The following is a 23,100-nucleotide window of genomic DNA, read 5'->3' as shown; positions in this document are numbered from 1 at the left end:
GTCCTACATTCTTACATATTCAATTTTTAAGCACATTTGTTTGATAATTTCCTAAAACTACTGCTTAGTAAAACTGACCTAACTGAATAAAGAAAAGGGTTACCCTCGTTCAGGTTAACATAGTTTAATGATCAACTACATTTTCTCTGGAGCTTACCTTTTATGAAGCAACAAGCAGTATATATAGAGTTCAGCAATCTGGGTCAGTTTTAGGAGGAAACTAGTTTCCAGACCTCTTATAAATAACACAAATCAGAAAAAAAAATGAAAGCAATTTCCCTAATTTTTTTAATTGTCCCTCTTGTGATTTCCTCTAAAATTGACCAGGAATCTTCCCCGTTTGACCCTCTCCCTCCAGGGCCAAAATCAAGATTTGCTATGCTGGATGATGTAAAAATCTTAGCCAATGGCCTCCTTCAGTTAGGACATGGTCTTAAAGACTTTGTTCACAAGACAAAGAGTCAAATTAATGACATATTTCAAAAACTGAACATATTTGATAAATCTTTTTACGATCTCTCGATACAAACCAATGAGATCAAAGAAGAAGAGAGAGAACTCCGAAAAACAACATCAAATCTTCAAGCCAGAAATGAAGAAATGAAAAATTTATCTCTTGAACTGAATTTAAAGTTGGAAGATCTCTTAGAAGAAAAGATTCAACTGCAACAGAAAGTGAAGTCATTAGAAGAGAAGCTCAGTATGATCACTCACAGTCAACCTGTAGGCCAGGAACACCAAGAAGTGACCTTCCTTAAGGTAAGTACAACTAAAACAAAGAAAGAACATCTCTATTTGGGAACTTTCCCTCTATTTCAGGTTTCTAAACATTGTTATCTGAAATAGGTTAGATTTGCAGATAAGATTTTGAGGAAAAGAGTTTCAGGAAAATCAAAATTCAAGTATTATTTTGGATAAGAGTTGTGTTTTCCAAACTTGAATATGTTTTTTTAACTTTTAAATTTATTGATTTATTTTGAATTTTAGCATTTTCCCCCTAATCTTGCTTCCCTCCTCCCACCCCCCCCAAAGAAGGCAGTCTGTTTAGTCTTTATATTCAAACTTCAATGTTTCATAAAGATTTCCTTTTTAAAGCAAATTGCAAAAAATAAAGAGTCAATTCAGTAAAAGTTACAAAGAATTTCGATTTGAAATCCAACATCAAGGCACATGTGCAGACTGTCATGGGAAACCTCCAGGCAGAAATGGGAGACAAGGGCTCCAAGGTCAGAGGGTCAGGGTGGGCCCGGCCAGCCAGGACAGCCTCTAACCAGACCTCATTTCTAGACTTTTGTAGAGCAGCAAGATCACAGCATCAAAGAGCTTTTCCAAACGGTCCAAGAACAGTACCAGCAACTTAACAAGCAGCACAGCCAAATCAAAGAAATGGAACACCAGGTAAGGTCTCACTGAAGAGTGGCCCTAGGCCCTGCCATGGTAGCAGAGAGCGCCAGGCCGGTGCTCAGAACAAGCAAGGGAGGGATTTCCTCAGCTCCTGCCTATTAGATAAGCCCCTCAGGCTCAGCAAGGCTCAGATTCCTTTTCCATAAATGGGGATGGGATTACTTGCACCACTTACATCCCAAGATTGCTGCGAAGGAAGCAATCTGTAAAGCACAACATGCCACCATTATTATATATGTTACTCTTCTCCACTAGGGACTCCTTCACTGCCTCCTCACAGGATGGTCCTGGGTGGGGTGGGGGGGTACAAACCTTGGTCGGTTCTTGCCTAAATTTGAAAGGCTCTCAACAGGAGCGGGGGCACAGACTGCAGCCTCCTGACCTCCTGGACGGATGCTCATCTCCAATGGGGCAGGAAGGCGTGGGACTCTGCGGCTGCAGCCCCTGAGAAGCACCTGCAGATTAGAGAGGCAGGTCTGGCTCCATCCAGCCAAGGGAAGATGCATGGCTATTAGATACTGAGCTAAGAGTGCACACTGCTTTCCTCAGCTGACTGGCAGAGGGACCATGGGGCCTCCACTGGAGGTCTTTCTTTTAGAACTCGAGTGGAGAGTGTTCGGGCACGGAATGAGGAAGGAAGGGTGAAAGGATGTCTAATCTGTTAGGAGTGTGACCTTTGCATGCCTGGACTAGACATCAGGTTCCAGGATGCTCCCTTGCTGGGAGGGGCTGGGCAAGCCGGGCATGCTTTCTGAGCCTCAGCTTCCATCTGTCAAGTAAGAATGAACAGACTTACACTACTTGCTTACTAAGGATGTTGTGAGGACGAGAATTAGAACTTTCAAAGCATCACCCAGATATGACAAGAGTGGAGGTCCCTCTCGCGAGTGAAACAATGGCTGAATGAGTTGTGTAGACCACAGAGGGGGAAGGGGTCACCTGGATCTGGGCTCTCATCCACTGAGGCTCCCGGGGGGGGGGTCCCCATTCCGCCCAAAATAGTAAGACCAGAAGTGAGGGAGCTGTCCCTTCTGAGGCACCAGGCTGCTCATCTTCTACTTAGTCAGCCCCTCCCGAACCCCTTCTCCATCAGAAGAGTAATCTTATGTCCATGATTCTCTTATCAGCTAAGAAAGACAGGTTTTCAAGAAGCCACAGACAACTCACTCTCTTCACGGCAAAGAGCACCCCGGACCATTCCATCTCTTCCAATCAACAGAACCAAGTCTACAGAACTTGGCGGTAAGACAACAGCTTTGTCAAGCTTGTTTGGCAGGGCCCCAGAAGGGAGCTTGCCTAAAACAGGAATGTTCAACTCCGAAAGGGGATTAAGAGTTTGAAAAATGGGGAGGGGAGGTGGCTAGGTGGTACAGTGGATAGAGCACTGGCCTGGAGTCAGGAGTACCTGAGTTCAAATCCGATCTCAGACACTTAATAATTACCTAGCTGTGTGGCCTTGGGCAAGCCACTGAACCCCATTGCCTTGCAAAAATCTAAAAAAAAAAAGTTTGAAAAACACCAAGCCAGTTTGGTCACCAGGAGCCAAGGCTCGCTGGAAAATTTCCCAAATCACAATCCAGCAGCAGCACCACATACCTAGGGGAGTCACAGGAGGGAGAGGGCACAAGAGTGTTTCACAAGCAATGGAGACTTTTTTCCAGATCTACCATAATAGGTGATGATCAAGAGTTGGTGTAAAAAGCAACCTTAAAAATCACCAGATCTGGGGTGGCTGGGTAGCGCAGTGGATTGAGCACCACCCTGGAGTCAGGAGGACCTAAGTTCAAATTTGACTCAGACACACACTGGATGGGTAGGAGATGGAACCTAAGAACCACTTTAATTTTCATTTTCCTAGTTGTATGACCTTGGGGAAGTCACTTAACTCCATTGCCTTGCAAAAAAAAAAAAAAAATCATGGTCCAAGCCCATTGTAGGAACAGACCCAGATTTGGGAATCAAGAGTCTCTGACCCAAACCCAATCAGTCTGAAAAACTGGCCAGCAGTCATTTCCATTTTTCCTGCATCTCTTTCAAGGTCTGATTCTTTTTCTCAGGCATATTTCGTAAATGTTTCCTCAAAGAAATTACTGATCCAACATCAGTTTCTTGGCTTTAAAACCCTCTGATACAGTCACTGTGTAGCAGGAACCAGTAAAAGATGCACTGGCAACAAAATGTTTTGTGGTCAAAGACTCAGCAAAGCCTAGGACCCAACAGCTCAGGCTCCCTGCCTAATCCCATCATTTCACCCAGTCCTTCCTGACTCCCACTCTGCTCTGCCCCAATTCTAGACGTGCCGTCTGACTGTTCTGCCCTCTATGAGGGAGGCCTGCATTCGAGCGGCATATACGCCATATGGCCCAGCCAATCCGAAGTCTTCAATGTCTACTGTGAAATGAAATCAGGTAAACAGACCAGACCAAAGGGAAGCAGTGGGGCTACTTTACTGACTGGGCAATGCCAACAGCAAGGCCTTTAGAACTCCTTGGCAGACCTTCTTTCCCTGGTTAACCATTTCACAATACCCACTCTGATATGCAGCATCAGTTAGGCTCAAATGAATACAGTCAAAGACACTGACTAAGCTTTTCTATGGAAAGTCCTTTGAGAAGAGCGGGAGTCTGAGGGAGAAAGAAAGGCAGTCCATGGTCTCAGGTCAAATGCAAAGACAGGGCAAGAACTGGAAGATTTTAGCGGCAAGTCATATGGAAAGGTCTAGTTGGTTCTTCAGGGATAAGAGCAAGAGGGAGTGGGGGGGAAGGTGAGGGAGGGGACTGGTTAGAGCTTGACCAGCGTTCATCTCACACACTTCCCAGCTGGGTGAGCCTGGCCAAGTCACATAACCTCCGTCTGCCTCTGTTTTCTCATCTATAAAACAGAGCTAATAATAACATTTACCTTCCAGAGTTGCTGTTGTTTATTCAAAAATGTGATACAAAAACAACCAACATTAAGTATCTAATGTGCCTTGGGCACTGGTGATACAAAGCTTAAAATTAATATAGCTCCTGACTTGAAGAGCTTACATTCTATTGGGTTTTTTCCTTTGGTTTAAGTGTTTTTAGATTAATTTTATTTTTTTCAATTAACAAATTGATTTCTTCATTTTCTCTCACCCTACTAGCACCATTAAAAAGAAAAGAAAGCCAAAGCAACAATAGTAAAACCAAACAAATACCCCCATGGCCCTGGACCAAGCCCCATAGGCCCCCTCTGCCACCTGACTCTGTCCCCCCATGAGGAGGGACCTTGGGGTCACTGCAGTGACCAGAGCCCATGGGCCTTTCCAAGTTCTTGGTCTCTCCAGGGCAGTTGTTGATGGTTTCTCTGCTCAGCTCCTTCACTGGGCATCAGTCGCTTCACCCAAGTTTTCCCAGGCTGCTCTGAAGCCACCTCCTTCAGCACAGCCCCATTCAAGCAGGCCTACAGTCCAGTCTAAGTTCAGTCATCCCTTCCTCAAAGTCACTCCAGGTTTCTAGCTCTTTGTTGTCCACAAAAAGAGCTGCTACAATGTCTTCTATGCAGTGTCAACAGGTCCCAAGATGCCAGCTGAGTAACCCAGTGGCCTCATGCCACACTTATCCCAAGGAGCCAGGTCAGAAGCAGACTGGGCATTCCATGTAACCTGATTTCTGCAGATCCTTTTACTTTCTGCTTTGTTCACTGGATGGGTAGGAGATGAACCTAAGAACCGCTTTAATTTGCATTTTCCTAATTATTCATGAGTTGAAACATTTTTTTAGATGGCTAGCGGTAGCTTGGCTTTCTTCATTAGAAAACTCTCAGTTCACGTCTTTGCCCAACTCCCAGTTGGGGATCTGACACACCTCCAGTAGAAGAGGCCCATCAGCGAGTGGAGCCCCCCTCAGCTTGGTCTGTGTACCCCAGTCACAGCACAATGGGGGCCGAAGAGAGAGCAATCAATAGATGCTCACTGTATCCAACTGAAATGCCACTATCAAGTACCTACTAATGAGAATGAGTCAGATCAAGTGAGCAAAGTGTGCTGTCATTAGAGTTTTCCAGGTGTTCTTTGTTCAACTTTTGGAGATCTCTATAGTTTGCGATAAGAAAGGAGGAAGGGAATATGCTTTTCTATCGGACACACCTTACAATTATGCTCTCATTTGAGCCTCATGCCCAACCTGGCAGGGAGAGGCCATGAGCACTCTCATTTTACAGCTGAGGACACTGAGGCAATCGGAGGCAAAGGGCCTGGGACAGTATTCACTGGAGCACCCAACAGAAAAATAGCACGGAGTGTTCCTAAACTATGGCACAGGACAGTTGATCATAAAAAGACATGTTTTTGCATATGCATTCTCTCCTGTAACTGAAAATGCTTCTTCATCCTTCTCAGGCAGTTCATGGACAGTAATTCAACAGCGAATGAATGGATCCCAAAATTTCAATGAAACCTGGGAGAACTATCAACATGGATTTGGGAGTCTTGATGGTAAGGTCATCCAACTTCCTTATTAGCACCCTCAACTGGAAAGGGCAGCTCTTTGGGCAGCTGTACAAGTGTGTGACTGAATACGTCCTTTTAGACCAATAGCAATGGGTTTGCACCCAGAACTTCACTGGTGTATAATGAATTCTCAGATCAGGAAACCCCCCTCAATGCAGCTTAAGATCTCAGAGGCTTAACCAGAGCAACAATTCTCAAACTAATGGGGGTTTCAGTTACCCTTTATACTCTAAAAGACGGAGGTCCCCTTCCAAGAGCATTTATTCACATAGGTTGCATCTCAATATCTACTATGGTAGAATGTAATACTGATGCATTTTTGAAATATATGAATCCATTTTAAAATAACAAACCAGTTACATGGTAACATATATAGTGTATTTTATGAGATATAACTACATTTTCAAAGTAACAAAAATTTAATAAGAAGTGTGGTATTATTTTACATAATTTTGTACAAATTTTCCATGTCTAAAGTAAGAAATAGCTGGATTCTCACAACTTCAATCTATTCTAATATGTTTTGGTTTAAGCCTACAAAAAGAATTCAGTCTCACACAGAAATGTAGTTGGAAAAGGAGAGAGTATTTCAACAAGTAAATAACACTGCTGAATGACTTTGAAAACAGTCACTTTGAAAGGGCCTGGAGAGTCCTAGGGTCAAGGCCACCTCAGATAGGATTATACACACGGCATGCATCAGAACATGGGACATATATGTATGTATGAATGTATACCATAGAAAGTCCAATCCTGTATTTAAGAATTAAAAATTTGTGAGAATGCTGATTGCCAGCAAATAAATTTATCAGAATTATCTGTTTGAGACATAAATTTTCTACAAACAAAACTGCTGAACCTGTAGTTTATAGGCTCTTTCATCTCTTGAATGAAATTAGAAAACAATTCATTGCAGTTCAAGTTTTCTTTTTAAAAAAGGTCCAATTCGCTATTTTGTCAACTACCTTAACCTAAAATGAATTTTCCCCCCAATTTTTTTACATAAACATCCATATATACAATAGAAGACTATTAATGTGATTTCCCATGGATGAGCAAGTCTCATCAAGCACACTCCTAAGCTGTCTGCATGATGGCAGAATGAGTCTTGGCTCTGGATCACAAGACCTGGATTCTAATCCTGCCTCTGACACTCATGACTGTGTTCCCTTTAACTCCCTGAGCCTCAGTCCACAGAGGTTGGACTAGGTGATCTCAGAGATCCACTCCAACCCCAGATCTAGGTAACTAGATACCAGTGACCTTCTGGACCCTCAGTTAAGCAAGGCTAACTCTGGGGAGCACTGGAGCATGGCCAGTGAAGGCCACTGCATCCCCTGGCAGTCATATTCAAAGCAAATTCTCAGCATTTGCAACTTCTTACTCTTAAATCGCAACCTGAAGTTTGTGCATAAAGAAACCAGTCACAAATCCAGAGAGTCAGGGTCTTTCCCCTCCCAGTAATGCTTTGTTTAACCTCAAAATTCTATAAACCAAACTTCTGGTCAGAAACAGGACTACATATGTGAAAAGTGCCTTTTCAAGTAAAAATGTGTAGACTTGTTTATGTGTATTTTATGTATGCTGTCTACTGAAGAAATAGGAAGGTTGGTGAACTTTTCATTTAAGAAAAGTATACAAATATATGATTTTGGAAGATGTCAAGCAAAAAAGAACAGACCAAGATTACATTTGAAGAGATAACGATGGTTTCAATTTAAGACACTTAGAAACCAATTTTTATTCTAAGTTAAAAAAAAACCCTTCAAAGGTTGTCTGAAATACTCTTAATAAATGAGTCAATGTCACACATAACTGGATCCAACATGGATTTTGATCCTTTGGAAATGAAATAATCTAATAGAGAGCCGATCTAAACAGTTTTCTACAAAACAAAACACCTAGTGAGGTTCACATATGTCAGATGTGTCCCTTTTAAGAATTAAGCTGTCAACTCTACTATATAATTTATTTTTTCCTAAAATATAAGATGTCACATAATTCCAATCTCTCAGTTTTACTATGCATAAAAATAAACAAGGAATATTTCAAGAGACCATCTAAAATGATCAGAAGTTCAGAATATTAATAAAATTGATTTAATCAAATCAATAAGTCAAGCTCTTTTAAATAACTGTACCCTACCTGCAATTCATATTTACAGATTCATGAAACTTTTCTTTGCAGGAGAATTTTGGTTGGGCCTAGAGAAGATCTACTCCATAGTAAAGCAATCCGATTACATTTTACGAATCGAGCTGGAAGATTGGAAAGACAACAAGCGTTACATTGAGTATTCATTTAGCCTGGGAAGTAAAGAAACAGACTACACTCTGCACCTGTCGGAGATCACAGGAAATATTCCCAGTGCAATACCTGAACACAAAGACCTGGCTTTTTCAACTTGGGATCACAATGCAAAGAAGCATGTGAACTGCCCAGAAAGTTACTCAGGTACCCTTGTTCAGACTAATAATAATACTTTTTTTGCAGATAGGGAAAATACTGTGTAAAGTAACTAAATGTAAATAACATGTAAGTATTGCTTACATGCAAAAACCCTAAAAAAAAGGGTCTTTCAGCAAAATTTAACAACTACAAAGAAAAAGTTCATTGAGTGCAAGTTGAACTAGGAATTTTGCCTTTTTTTTTTTTTAAGGTTTTTGCAAGGCAAATGGGGTTAAGTGGCTTGCCCAAGGCCACACAGCTAGGTAATTATTAAGTGTCTGAGACCAGATTTGAACCCAGGTACTTCTGACTCCAGGGCCAGTGCTCTATCCACTGTGCCACCTAGGTGCCCCTAAGTTTTGCCTTTTTTAAAGTTCTAGGAATTCTACTTTTAGCATATTTAGTGAAATAAGCAAGGTCTACCAATGTATTCAAATTTTGGAAAACATATGAGACATTATCTTACTTAGAGAAAATAAAAGAACACTCCCAAGGGAGGCAAAGCGATGATAGCATCTAAAAAAGATGAGTGTAAATAAATGGAGGCAACAGTGACTGGGATAGAGTCCAGTTGCATACACTTCAAAGTCCCTTACCTTTTCTCCCCAATTATGAAAATCACCTGTATTTGATCAGCAGTGGATAGCATAGCTAAAATCCAGGGTCTCAATATGAATACAGGGCCCCTCAAGACACCACAGGCCTGTCCCTAAGACCCTAAGGTGGCCCAAGAGAAACCAGGCTTCTTGGTTGCTGTCCTGAGCTCTGGGAAGGCCAAGATCAGGAGCCAGCCTGGAAGAAGCAGAGAGGCGGAGCAGCACAGCTGAGGGCCACTAAGCGCTCCAAGAACATGAGGCTGACTGGTCATTGAGGAGCCAAGAAGCAGAGGCAGGGCAGTCATGGTAAACATACTCTTAGGGTTCACACAGTCTATCTTCCCTAGGTGGCTGGTGGTGGCACAATGTATGCGGAGAAACGAATCTTAACGGCAAGTACAACAAGGCAAGATCAAAGGGCAAACTAGAGCGGAGAAGAGGCCTGTACTGGAAGTCTCACAATGGAAGGTTCTATTCCCTCAAAGCAACCAAAATGTTAATTCACCAAACAGACTTAGAAAGTTTTGAATGAACACAGACAAATTTCCAAAAAACAATAAATTGAACATTAAACTCAACCCAAGTTACCGTGGTTTAATAATCAGCTAGAAAGACCTTAAAAAGGCATTAAGGGCTAATTGATGTTCTGGGGTATTTCCAAGGTCAATTTCACATAACTTTTTCTTCTTAAATAAGAATTAATTTGAAATTTGAAACAGTTATAAATTGATTTCAAGGCCAAAACTGTCATCACACCACCTCATGAACTTTACCTTTCTCAATCATTTATTTGCCTTCTGACTTCAAATGTGCAAATATTTTATGATGTTGTAATCAATTTTAGATGGACTAGAACACCACAACAGCAAGGACACTTTCATTTTCCACTTAAGGATCACCCAATTAACTGAAAACTTTGTTTTTATATTTATAATTTAGCCTGATTTTGCTGTTTCACCAAGTTCTTTAAAAAAAGATAAACATGAATAAATTTGAAGGTCAAATACTTCTACATTTATAAAATACTGTCATATTATTAATTTAAAACTTGAACTCAATCTGTTGAACAGCACATATGAAAATCCATAATGTAAAACTTTAAAATTTATACTGTGCTGGAGAAAAATTTGTATCACATGTTTTTATACTTTATTTATGAAACTAAAAGAAGCAGGATAAATTACTGTATTTAAATAGGCTCATGGTCGTTAAGTAAATGCAGTTGATCATTATTATTAAGTCATATTGACTTTTATATCTTATATCACTGTATCTTATTAATAAGTCTTTTGTACTTTATAGGAGCATATTAATTTTATAGCATTTTAGCAGTGGCACCTGTAAAAATACTTTTAAAATTATCTTGTCAGAATATAACAAAAGAATAAATATAGGTACTATACCAAAAACAAGTGTAACAGGGATTTTAGTCCCCTAAAACAGGCAAAAAGAATAAGGTCATTGGAAATTTCCAAACAAAAAAGAACAATTGAAATTCCAAGAAAAAATGAGTAAATTATTTTGAAATGAAGAAATAAGTCTGAGGGGCCTGTATGTATATTTTTCAATTCAATAAATAAAATGTCTATGACTAAATTGACCATAACATGTCTAAAGAATCTCTCTTAAACACTGAACGCTTCACCCTTCACTAAAAGGGGTGGGCCTCATTTTTACTCTTTCTCCGTTCATGAAGTATTCTTTACTTTTGCTCGTATCTGGGACACGTTAACCCAAAGATAAACAAATCTAGGAAATCCTAAATACATAACAATTGGCTCAAACACTGAGGTCAGAGGGTTCGCTAAACTTTAAGCAGGAACAGAAACTGGAGCCAATTCTCAGTGAGTGATTGGAGCCTCCCAAGGGGCTCCGGAATATTTCTCTTTGTTCCATTAATTCTATTAAGTTCAGCCTGAATAGACAATGTGGTTCTCTGTGAGATACATGATCAGATTAAAAATCTGATTCTAACTTCTACAAAGTTAGAATGGATTCTGCCCCTAACAGTCAGTTAGCATATATTAAACACCTGTTGGATGCAAGGCAATATCCTACAACTTTATAGTCACTAATAAAGTCCAAAATGGCAACCTCAGTGACCTTGAATTTAATCATTATTCTCTGACTTCTCTGTTGGTTTCTACCAAGTCTCCTCACAAAACCAACTGCTTCCCCTCCGCTAACAATACCCCATAATTACAGTTTCATCTCTCAATGGGTTTCCTATGTGGCTCCTTTGCTATTCTACTCACTCACTCAGGTATCTAGAGGACCAGGCTTCAGCCCTTAAACTTCTAAGTCTTCTTTTCTTAGGAAACTCAGAAGGAAAAAAAAAGGAAAAGTGTGTGTGTGTGTGTGTGTGTGTGTGTGTGTGTGTGTGTGTGTGTGTGTATGTGTGTGTGTGTGTGTGTTTTAAATGTTTATTCAGGTCTTTTGTTTTTACATTTCAGTAACTATACTTTCTGTATCTTTCCCTACATTCTCACAGTTACCATGCGGAATGACTTTTTTGTTGCAATTCCCTGCTGTACATCTAGGATGTATAGTTAACAGCAATATTTAAGGCAAAGGTGTTTCTTCCCCTTCAAGAAGAGGCTCTCTTATTATTCTACATGTACTGATTTTGTCTGTGCAAAAACTTCCAAATTTTACAAAAAGAAAACTGCCTAAATGATTGTCTTAAACCTTTAATTAAGAATTTTCTGCCCACCCATAGTTGTGGAAGGAATGTTTTTCATGTTCTCTTAAAAAATGCTATAACCATTTACTTTTATTTACATGAATATCTGAAAATTCTTGTGGTGGATTTTGGTGAACAAGCTGCTGGTCTACTCCCAGACCTTAACAAAATGCCTTCCTACTTTCCTGGCAGCCTTTATTAAATAAGATCTCCTTCCACAAGTCATTTCTATTCTCGAATTTGCTGACTAATGGGCAACTTCCTGGGTCTTGCTCATGAGTCCCTTTTTATATTTAAGCAGAACCAAATAATTTTAATGAGTCCTGCTTTACAATACACCTGGAGGGCTAGAGGGATAAGCCTTCAGTGAGATTTTCTCACTGCTTCCTAGGATTTAGGCTACTACCAATACATTTGTTGTTAGACAAGCAAATCTCCTCTAATTTCATGACCTTCAAGTCAGCAAACATTTTTTAAGCACCTACTAGAGTCATAAAACATTAGATATTGGGAATAGAAGCACAAAAAAAACCAACACAATTCCCCTCCAGGGGCTTCTTAGTTAACACAAGAAAAAGAGAACTTCACAGATAAACATAATCCAAGGTAGTACTTGAAATAGCACTATCTCTACTGATCCTCAAAACAAACCTTTGATATAGTTGTTCTTACTATCACTTAGAAAGGAAGAACCCAAGATTTATAGAGCTGAGAGGATTTGCAGGCCAGCTTGCACAAGCCATTACCTGCCATGAACATCTACCCACCATATCAGTCAACTTCCTCTAGATTTCTGGACATGGACTGGGTAGCAAGAGAGGCAGGGGATATCCACTGGTCAGCTTTCCCTCCCTTTAAAAAAAAATATTTCTGATGCATTGTTTTATTTTTTATCTAACTACATGCAAAAACAATATTTTTCATTTTAAAAAATTGAGTCCCAAATTCTCTCCCTCCATTCCTTTTCCCTGCCTGGAGAAGGCAGATATTTTGTTATAGGCTTTACAAGTATAGTTAAGCAAACTTCATTTTCAAATTAGTCAAGTTATGAAAAAAATACCAAAAAAAATTATGTTTTAGTCTGCATTTTTCATCATTAAGTTCTCTGCAACTGTCTTGAATCAATGTATTGCTGAAAGGAACTAAGTCTCTCGTAGTTGATCATCACACAGTGTTGTAGTTCCCATTATAATGTTTTCCGGGTTCTGCTCACTACACTTTGAGTCAGTTTGTCTGAGTCTTATTCAAGTTTTTCTGAAATCATCCTGCCTGTCATTTCTTATGGCACAGTAACATTCCGTCACACGCATATACCACAGATTGTTTAGCCATTCCCCAATTGATGGGCATCTCCTCAAAAAGAGATGCTTTTGGTACATTAGCAGTCCTTTTTCTTTTTGTTTTTTTTATCCTTTGGGATACAGACCTAGGAGTGATATGGTTGAGTCACAAGGTGACAGCCACACTGACCCAAGGTCACAGTGCATAAGTCTAAAGGGGAGTTAAGTTGGATTTTTCTCAATGTCCTCCCTTCCTCTTCTTTCTGATTCTCTTGTCTCCACTTTCTAGTCCACCGTTATTTCTGCCCCAGACTTGCCCACAATAGAGTCACTCCCCAACTCAAAAAGGCTGTGGAGCCAGTGTGGAGTCAACATGAGCTGTCCTGCACTGAAGGTCCTCCCTCTACAAGCTGGTGCCAAACTGACTTTCTAACCAGACTTTAGCTCACAAGCTTGCATGCTCTAGACCCCAACAAATTGGTCTGCTTTCTGTCCCCCAAAACTCTCTGGGCCTTTGCTCCCACTCTTTCTTATAGAAGGGATCACCAGAGATCCCATATTTCTTCTCTGATACTTCCTACCAGGGTGAAAAGGGATCTTGGACTAGTCACTTATTAAAATATAAATTTTCAAATCTATTTTTCCTACACTTCATCTGGCTGCTCAGCATTCCCTTCTGTGGATGTTATAAAATGATAATACCCTATCCTACTCTTGCCCATCGTTCCCATCACTTCCAACTTAGCAATGAGCTTTTCCTCAGGGGTCAGAATCAAGTCCTCCACCTTCCAACTAAAGAAACCTGTCAACCGTACAAATCACGAACATCAAATTCTCAGCTCTCAGAGGAGTACAGCTTCCATTTGCCAACCAGAGAGTTGACAGTCTGCACCAAAAGAGTACTGGAGTGCTTGTGTGTGGTTTTAATTAAGAAAGCATCAGCTCCATGCTCCAGATGGCACCCAACTCTAGAGAAGACCCTACCCAAAACAAACTCAGTCCTTTTCTCCTGGATCACTCCTAGCTGCTCTCTCCCATCATGACCCTGTCCACAAGTTCCTGGAGGAAAGACCATTCTACCAAATCCTGGATCAGATTTGTTTCATCCAAACCAATGATACCTTCCCACTATACACCTCTGGTCCCTGTATTCCACCCCATAAATCACAGTAAAACAATGCCAAGTTTGCCTGCTTTAACAATAACAGCACTTACTTTACCAGTTATTATGTGGAGAAAAATGGAATAACACGCATGAAGCCGTAACCCTTAAAACTTTATATAAATCCTGGTTTTTATTTGGTTATAGCTGCATCCACGTTCAGTCCATTGCCTTTGCTTCTGACCACTGTAACACAGGCATGAAAACTAGAGGCACTGGTTCCAAATCTCATCCTAGTTATTTTTAACTTTAAAATACTGGGAATTATTTTCTTCAATATCACTTTTCTAGGCTAAAGCTACTCTTTTCCCGAAGATCTAGGTTTATCTAGGTACTTTCCTCTATTTATTCTCAAAACTGCTCCATGCTGAAAAATCCTTTCCTTCTCTCTGTTGTTCATCAAAACTCTCAGTAATTAGCTGCTCAACAATCATGTTAGAGGAAATCAGGGTAAAATAGAATAACCAGCAAGTGCTTTTCTTTTAGGAGACGAATGTGTGGGTGAACCTTTCTGCCCCTCAGGTGCCACAACCCAAGTCAAGAGTGTAAGAAGTAGCTGGTGGAACATTGCTCTCTTTCCTCTTTGGGGCAAAATAGAATCCAAATACAAATCTACAACTAGACAATGGCATCAAAAGGAAGGTGCAATGGTCTTTTGGGTGCAGTAACAAAGCAGGTGATAATATCTCTTTTTTACTGTCTTTTTCACTGATAAAAATCTTATCAACTTTAAGGACTTTGACCAGAAGGACCGTCATGACTAGGTCTTCAGAAGCTATGACTCTAACACCCATCATAGCAACTGCCAGACATCTCTACAAGGGTTTTTCAAGGGTGATGGATGAGAAGACTGGGCTGGAAGCAGAGGGATGGGAAACAATGCTGATACCCCATGGGCTCTTAAGCTTACCATCAATAGCCAATGGTGAGATGCTAGAGTTGATGTTGGTAGTGGGAAGAAAAACTGACCCTTTCTTCATAGCTCCCCTCAAAGGCTACTGCATGGCCTGGGACAGGGAGGGCTGACATTCCGGGAAGACCCTGCTCTTCTCAAAGTTTTTGAGCAAGAGGTATCTGAGAGAAGCTGGTGGTCTCAGTGGTCTAACACATACTACATCTTGTCATTCCCATAGGATGCCCACCCTGCTTGCTTTTTCCTTCCCAGTTCCAGATAAACTGTGACACTTCCCGTACCATTTTCAAATTAGACCTTCTTTTCCCCTTCCTACTGTCCAACTCTAGTGTGAAGAACAACTCAAAACCACCATTCCTGGAAACAACCGATCTCTCCATTGCCTTGATTCCAAGGATCCTGCCTCTGACATCCCAGCTGCAAACTCCTCTCCTGCTCTTCTATCCCCAAAGACGCTGTGTTTCTATATTAGAATACAAGTGCACTGAGAGGAGAAATGGACTTGCTAGGCACAGAGTAAGCTATTAATAAATGTTTTTCCAGTTATTCATTAGGCTATCAAATCTTGGTCATGGGTCCCTATGTCCCAAAAAATCAATGTACTCTCTCTGGTCACATAATTTCCATTACATAGTATTTTCAGATATGTATTTCCAATGAAACTTGAGGTTTTTAATAAAAATACCTGACATCTTCCTCATCATCATGTATTTTAATAAGAATATGACTTATCTTCTAGAAAATGTAGCAGGATGGGAAAAAAGCAACTAAATAGAATGAGTCAAACCCTACTTGACTACTTCTATTTTCCTAACTTTGTGCACTTCCTCGAGGATACCCTTCATCTAGAAACTAATTAATCTCTTTCTGGAACAAAATAATGTATCCTCCTTGCTTCAATAGCTCTCCCTGGTAACATATTACTCACGTAGCAGCACGATCATCTCCATAAAATATGAAACTTAATAACCTTCACATCACATACCACAATTTATCAATGATAAGGTTTGTTAACAGGTTATGAGCATTTTACAGGAGAATTTTTTATAGGACTGTACAAAAATACAAGAAGGAAAATGGTCAGGCACAATTTTAACCTGAAACCAATTTAACCTGATGAAAATTATTCAAGTCTATAGCATGGGCTCTTGTTCAATAAATGTTTAAAAGGAATAGCCTAATCTTATTGATGAGCATAGATGGGGCTGCTATTCTCCAGGAATAAACGGCTCACTCATGGGAGAAGAATGAAGCCTTCTTAGACATTTTTAATGAACCTAAGAAAAAAAAATTGGCTGCTCTATTACACTCACTATTTAATGCTTGGGATGAATGTCAGATTCTGTAATTAGCAGGACAATTTAGAGGCAGACATTACTGAATACAGTGGGACAGTCTAGATGACCTTTCAAGGCCTAGTCTCATGCTAAACTTCCATAAATCTATTCCTACAGCTGAACAGTTTATTCATAAAATTGTATAGTCTTTAACAATACCTATGGTACAGTATGAAACATAACAGCACTTCAAATTATTGCTCTAACATAAATTTCCTCAGGTATGTATTCACATCAAGCATATAAAACAAATGAAACTAAAAATCAAAAACATTCCAACATTTTGCTATAGAAATCTTTCCATCCCTTCAATGAAGGCAGGGCACAGATTCACACACACACACACACACACACACACACACACACACACACACACACATACATCCTTGAGCCATCTTACTTGATTAGCTATATTTAGATCAACATGACTCACGCCACATGGGAGTGGAAGTGTTATTGATAATTAGTCTCATTTACCTTTCCAATTGTCATTTCATAGAATGTCATCATTGCTGTTGAATGCTTTTAGCACTCTGAGGACCATGAGTAACATGCTTTGAAATGACAACTGGAAAGATAAATAAGGTCATTTATCAATAGCATTTCCACTCCAATATCAATGTGAGAAAAAATCTCACTACAAATATTTCCTAGGAATGGAAACAGAGTTAACTTTATTCTTTCTCTAAATGCTTACAAATTCTGAATATTTCTAGTTCAATACCCATTACTTAAATGTTTTAACATCCAATATTAGCAACAATTATACTTAGTCAAATGACCAGCTGTTTTTTAATCAGTAACAAGAGAACAGGACTTTAACAAAGTACACTAAATAATCCTTATATTTTATATAGTAGGAATGAATTAAAATACAATTATAAATCATATTAATTATTTAAAAGTCAATCTATTTTCCTTTGGATTCTTCTGTCTTCATTGGTAACTGGCACTTTGAAACTATTCATCTGAAAATGATAGTAATTATTCTGTTCTAATTGGTGATACTATTCTTAACATTTAAGGGTATTGATGTTGTGTCAGTGTTTCTCAAATGTCTCAGCTTTTCCAATAATAAAACAAAGACCGAATGGAATCTCATTGTCCAATGAAAGAGTTTTCTTTGAAAGTCAAACTACAAAGGTGAATAGGAGTCGTGGGAAACCAAAACTAAGAGCACTTTTTAAAGACTACATAGAAAAGGAGCCTGCATGAGTGGCTGGCGACAGGCAAGTTTTCAAGTGACTTTGACTATGCTGACACCAAAATCAAAGGTCACTGTTCCTTGATAATAAGATTAAGGAAACATAGGTATATAAACTAAATACTAGCGATGACAATAGTACTATTTAACATTGTTAATTTGGTCAAGATATGTGATTCCCTTTGCCAATGCAGCCTGCAAATTTTCTGAAATGTTCCAGTCTTACAGAGTTGCCCAGGGTGCTAAGGACCTGAGGAACTTGCCCATCATCCCAATGGGATTGAGATGGATTAACTCAGAGTAGTTCCACTCAGAGGTTATTGGTTCCTTGTCCATGGTACCACCTGCCTCCACATTCATAATTCATAAACTAACCTTAAAGGCAATACATGCTCATTCATGGAACACTGAAGACATACTCAGAATAGATGACTTTTTGAGTAACAAATTGAAAACTTACTCCAATACAGATACAATATTAATCTGCTAAAATATGCATAATGCCACCTGTAAACAGAGGTGGATGACCGGGTCTATGCCCCAGACAAGTGTGGTTTCAGTTCTAAATCTCAGATAATCCACTGAACTCAACTAAGTGACTCTCTGGGAAATACTTAGTTTCATCTATAAAATGAGAAAATTGGACTAGACTCTGGATCTAAAGCTAAAATTCTATTACTAAGACCAAGAAGAGATGAGAGAATTCATAAGGGGTTCCAGAGAAGAGACAAAAGATGATGAAATGGTTAAAAAAAAGGCTCATGAAGAAAGCTGAAGATGTTACAGTCATTTCACCTGGCAAAGAAAAATTGGCAGAATGATTGAATAGTCTTCCAATATAAAGGACAGTAAAAGGCCACTTTACTCATGTGGTAAAGATTGAACACAAGGAAATGAATTTAAACATGAAACGATATCTTTGGGTTAAATATTTGAAAGTATGTCCAGGGACAGGACATTTTAAAAACTGAAATGGATTAAAAAAATAAATTCTGTTTTAAAATTTCGTAAATTCCTGTCCTCTCAATGTCTGCTCCTAGTATGAAGATTTTATGAAGGCAATTTATTTCATTACTTCTCAAGGCTGCATTAAAAGGTTCTGGTGGGGGGGGGGGGAGCAGAAGGCTGGAGAAGGGGACAGCTAAGGTTCTTTGCTCTGTGAGTCCACACATCTTGGTTTCTCCTTCCTACTAGGTTCTATGGGAGTGAATTGCAATGTTCCTTCTTTGCGTGATGGATGAAAAGCTCTTACCTGTATGTAGTGTTTGGAACATACACGTCCCTGGCAGGAAATTCCAGGATTTCCCTAGTAGGTCTGACCCTACTGTCAGGGTAGGATTTGACTTGTAGCAACTCAGGGGTCAAGCAGTAATGGGGATTCTCTGGTGCAGGAGAAATGTCGATCTTCAGCTGAGCTGCATATTAAAAAGTGATTACTACAACAACTAAAAGAAACAACTTTGAGAATCTATATTTAAACTTGCTTTTGTTAAAGGGGTAATTTGAATGTGTACACATTGTTCCTTATTTGGAAACCTGAAAAGCCTGTAAATAGAACAAAATGAATAACAGTTGAATTCTTTTTATTTCCCATTCCTGATTCAGGACCTAAACTAATCCAATATTAAACATTTCATCAAGAAATTTCAACAACTATTTAGCGACCATTTGTTAAGTGACTAGTATTTGTAAAGAATTTATACTAAGAGCTGGGAGAGATAAGAAGATAATTAAGACTCTGCCCTCGGAGTTTATAAACAATCTATTCAATCCCGAAAATTTTAGAGGAAGGTATTTAGTTTTTCAAAAATTAGATAATATATCCACATTGGCACCAAACTCTTAAAGCCCTCAGTAGTCTAAGTAGATAAAGTAAGATTGACTTTGGAAGAAATAAGCAAAATTTCACTCTGAAATGTAGATTCCAGTCAATACTGTTATTGATTATTATCATGTTTATAGTTTAATTATTAGAGGAACTTACTGAAAAAAATCATTGCTTTTTCCTCTATGGGGGGAACAAATCTATTTTAGACACTGAATGAAACTATCTTCCCATTTCAGTATGTAAATAATCAGTTTCCCAATTCCTTTGTGTTCAAGCCACATCTTTTGAATGTTTAATGAGGTGAAGGCAAGAAATCATAGTCATATGGTACGCCTAAGCATAGAGGGAACAATCTGTGAAACCAGGAAAAATGAATAAACAAAATGACCATTTTAATGTCTAGGAAACAAAACAAATTTGCTTAAAATTCTGTTCCTCCAAAAGCAACATATACCTGTAATAGGTCTTAATCTCCGTAAAACAGAAGATGGCCTTCTCATATCAGCAAGAAACTTATATAGATCCTCATCACTTAAGCGGTCTCCTTCCTGTTTTGAAAAAAAAGAAAGTACATATTTTATGAGGAATATGAAAATAAATGAAAAATTCTTATTTCCTACTATCCTATTGGCTTTAGTGAAATGGTTCTAAGTCAACCAAAGTATGATTATGAATTCATCCCATTTATTTCCTTTTCTATTTATTTGTGGACCCTGATATACTTCAGCAATCCATAATTTTATCAGAGCAGGCTCTCTTCCACCAACAGATTCCATGCCACCTGCCAACTGGGCAATCCATTGATTGCAATGAACATTAATTAAGCACTAATCATTGTGTACTGAGTTCAGCACTGGGATAATAGGGACAAAAACCAAACCAGTCAGTCCTCTAGAACTTCAAAGTCATTCTCTCTTTTTTAAAAATTTTTATTTATTTAAGGCAATAGGGTTAAATGACTTGCCCAAGGTCACATAACTAGGCAATTATTAAGTGTCTGAGGCCAGATTTGAATTCAGGTACTCCTGACTCCAGGGCTGGTGCTCTATCCACTGCACCACCTAGCTGCCCCCTAAAATCATTCTCAATCACACAAGTTCATAGTAATCTGCTGGGGAAGTCAGTAGCCACAGGGCATGAAAGAGGAAATGTCCAGCTCAAGTTCAGAAGCAAACTTGAGATCCTAAGAGAATGACATAAGAGGGGAAAACATTCTAAACTGGGGAAAGACCAAGCAAAGGCTCTGAGGTGGGAGATATTCTGGGCAAGGAAAAGCCCTCTGATGAGGAGCCTCTCTGAACCTGAAACCAATGCAGGCCATCAACAGGCCCATACTGGAAGCTCATGCTTCTTACATTCTGCTGGCAAAACCTTCAAGGATCCAGGGTCATAGAAAGGCAGTAAAGCAGAAGTAGAATGGATAACGACTGTGCAGTCACAGGTGATCCAAGAGGAAGATGAGAACAACTGGGTAAATAAAATCATGATCTCACTGATATGTGTATTCACTTCAAGCACCTGAACCACATGCCATCTGGGATTACTCATCTCATGGAATTCTTGTCCATGTTCTTCCACACAATTATCAGTTATCAACCTAACAGGCCTGAGGTCTTCTGTTACTTCTAACACTTCACAAGCACCAGTACAATAATCAGGTGACATCATTCAAGTGTTCTCTGTTATCATTCCGTCTTAAAAAAAGACTTTTCATCATTCACAGCTATAACAGAATCACCAAATCAAGGAAGCAAAGAGTCCCAGAATTGGCTGAGTGCAGCCTAAATATAACTGACCATCCCTTTTAAAATATACCAACGAAGGGTCGACCAAGGAAAGAAAAACCAGTCTCCTGTGAGCTGGGACTATTACAAATATTTTTTTCCTTCAAGAAGTCTGATTCGTCTCTTTGAAATTTCCTGGTCCTAGTTCTGTTTTCTGGGACCAAGTAAAACAAACATACCACTTATTACATCTGGCAACCTTTTAAATATCAGAACATTTGTATCATGACCTACTAAGACTTTTATTCACTAGGCTAAAAATTTATGTTTCTGTCAGCCAAGGATTAAATAAATGATAGGAACTGGAGGATTAATAGATACTTCTTGATTGGCCAAATGACTTCTGCTAAACCGTAAAAGATGAGACCCTCTCCATTACTGTCCACTGCATCTCCAACATAATTCTTGCAAATAAATCTTATAGGCAAAAAAAAAAAGAGAGGGAGAGAGAGAGAGAGAGAGACAATAATTGCTGATGTTCTCTTGCCTTTTCCAACAAGATCATCCTTTCGGATCTTCCCTTATTTGAAACACATCCAACATCAGTCTCTTCAATGATTTCCCAATGGAGTGGTCTCCTCAGACATTTTTTCTGCTCTGATTGAGCTATGCTTTCCAAGCTCATCTCCCCAGGATCACTTCCACTTCCAAATGCTCACCAGGGTCAGACAAAGGGATGAAAGGTCAAATGCAACAGCTTAACTATCCTTAGGCATATTTCCAGATCATTATAATAAAGGATGGAAAATCTTTTCCATTTCTACTTTTGTGTTTTCTTAATTACGTATATAAATATTGAGATTATCACACCAAGTTTTCATGCCAAACTCGTTATAACCTCTACAGCTTTTTTAATTGTTTTTGGAGAAGAGACCGTTCGTAATCTTGTACCATCTTCCTATATGTTTTGCAGAGATTTCTCTGATGTGCCAAATATCTCTGCTGAATCCCAGAGTCTCTATGAGTCACACTGAATAGACTCCTGGGCCTGGAGACACGAAAACCTAAGCTTCAATGAGGCTTTGGAGACTGTTTAGCTTGGGACCCTGGGCAAGTTGCTCTGTGTCCTTCACTCTTCTCAGCCGAGTCATGGTGAAGATCAGGTGAGATAACACTTGTAAAGGGGATCAGTCCAGGGTTGAGCAGCTACACATGTATCCCATTTGCCTTTCCTGGCCAAGATGGTTTCCAGGCCCCTCCAGCATCTTCATTGCAATCAGTGACATTCCTGCCAGAGATTGGAAACCTAAGTGGAAGTAACATCTTTCTTTAACTTTACCCAGCTGCCACTTGCTAGCTCTTCCAGCTGGTCCAAGGAAGTCAGGGTCAAGTCACTGAAACTGCACATGGAGGATCCTTCTCATCTTCAGCCTTTCTTGGATTCTGGTATGGATTCTGACATTTGCTTTCATGGTGAAATGGTCTAATTACATACTTGAGTTACTCAAATCAGCATTAAAAACTGATGAAACTCCTATGCTTTATGCAATAATGAGCCACCCCCCGACCCCAAGAGGTCACATTCCAAGAAAGTAGCTATATGACATATTCAGATGATGAGATAACGTGATGAGGGAACTAGAGGGAGTCTGAAAAGGCTTGTCAAGGGAAGTTTCCTCAGAGCCGAGTCTGGAAGAAACAGAAAGATCTTCAAAGATGGACAGGGTGAGCACTCCTTCCAGGCCAGGAGGAACCAGTTATACAAAAAGGCAAAAGGAGGAGATGAGCTACCAGACAATTGCTAATTTGTCCAGTTGGGAAGAAATATGGACTAAATGAAGAAAGAAAATGGGAAATTAAGTTAAAGGGGTAGATCACATTTAATAGAGTAGATAGAAGCAAAGCATTGGTGAAGAGGGAGGAGGAGGAGAAAGAAAAAAGAGGAAGGAGAAAGAAAGATCAAGAGAGGGAAGTGGGATGACAGGAAATACACAGTTAATAATCATAACACTGAATGGGATTGAGATGAACTCACCCACAAAATGGA

The 23,100-nt window shown here is 39.4% G+C and overlaps 2 protein-coding genes across 11 annotated transcripts in view; one reads left to right on the top strand and one right to left on the bottom strand.

Moving 5' to 3' along the window:
- Positions 1-23,100, bottom strand: part of DOCK7 (dedicator of cytokinesis 7) — a 168,536-nt gene that overhangs the window by 97,151 nt on the left and 48,285 nt on the right. For all 10 annotated transcript variants that reach the window (XR_012475470.1, XR_012475471.1, XM_074221272.1 and 7 more), the window contains exons 13-14: positions 19,784-19,877; positions 18,754-18,916 (exon numbers count right to left, since the gene is read on the bottom strand). Coding sequence is in view for 8 of the 10 variants with exons in the window: in XM_074221272.1 (XP_074077373.1) it covers positions 18,754-18,916; positions 19,784-19,877 (257 nt within the window). In the remaining 2 variants the exon portion in view is untranslated. The remainder of the gene's footprint in view (positions 1-18,753; positions 18,917-19,783; positions 19,878-23,100) is intronic.
- On the top strand, positions 200-9,500 carry ANGPTL3 (angiopoietin like 3). Its single transcript, XM_074221281.1, has 7 exons — positions 200-759; positions 1,288-1,398; positions 2,532-2,646; positions 3,699-3,812; positions 5,768-5,863; positions 8,066-8,332; positions 9,270-9,500. The coding sequence occupies exons 1-7, from the start codon at positions 265-267 to the stop codon at positions 9,452-9,454; spliced, it is 1,383 nt and encodes a 460-aa protein (XP_074077382.1). The 5' UTR covers positions 200-264; the 3' UTR covers positions 9,455-9,500.

Source organism: Macrotis lagotis, chromosome 2, assembly GCF_037893015.1.
Source record: "Macrotis lagotis isolate mMagLag1 chromosome 2, bilby.v1.9.chrom.fasta, whole genome shotgun sequence".
Lineage (NCBI taxonomy): Eukaryota > Metazoa > Chordata > Mammalia > Peramelemorphia > Peramelidae > Macrotis > Macrotis lagotis.
This window is presented reverse-complemented; position numbering and strand designations above follow the sequence as displayed.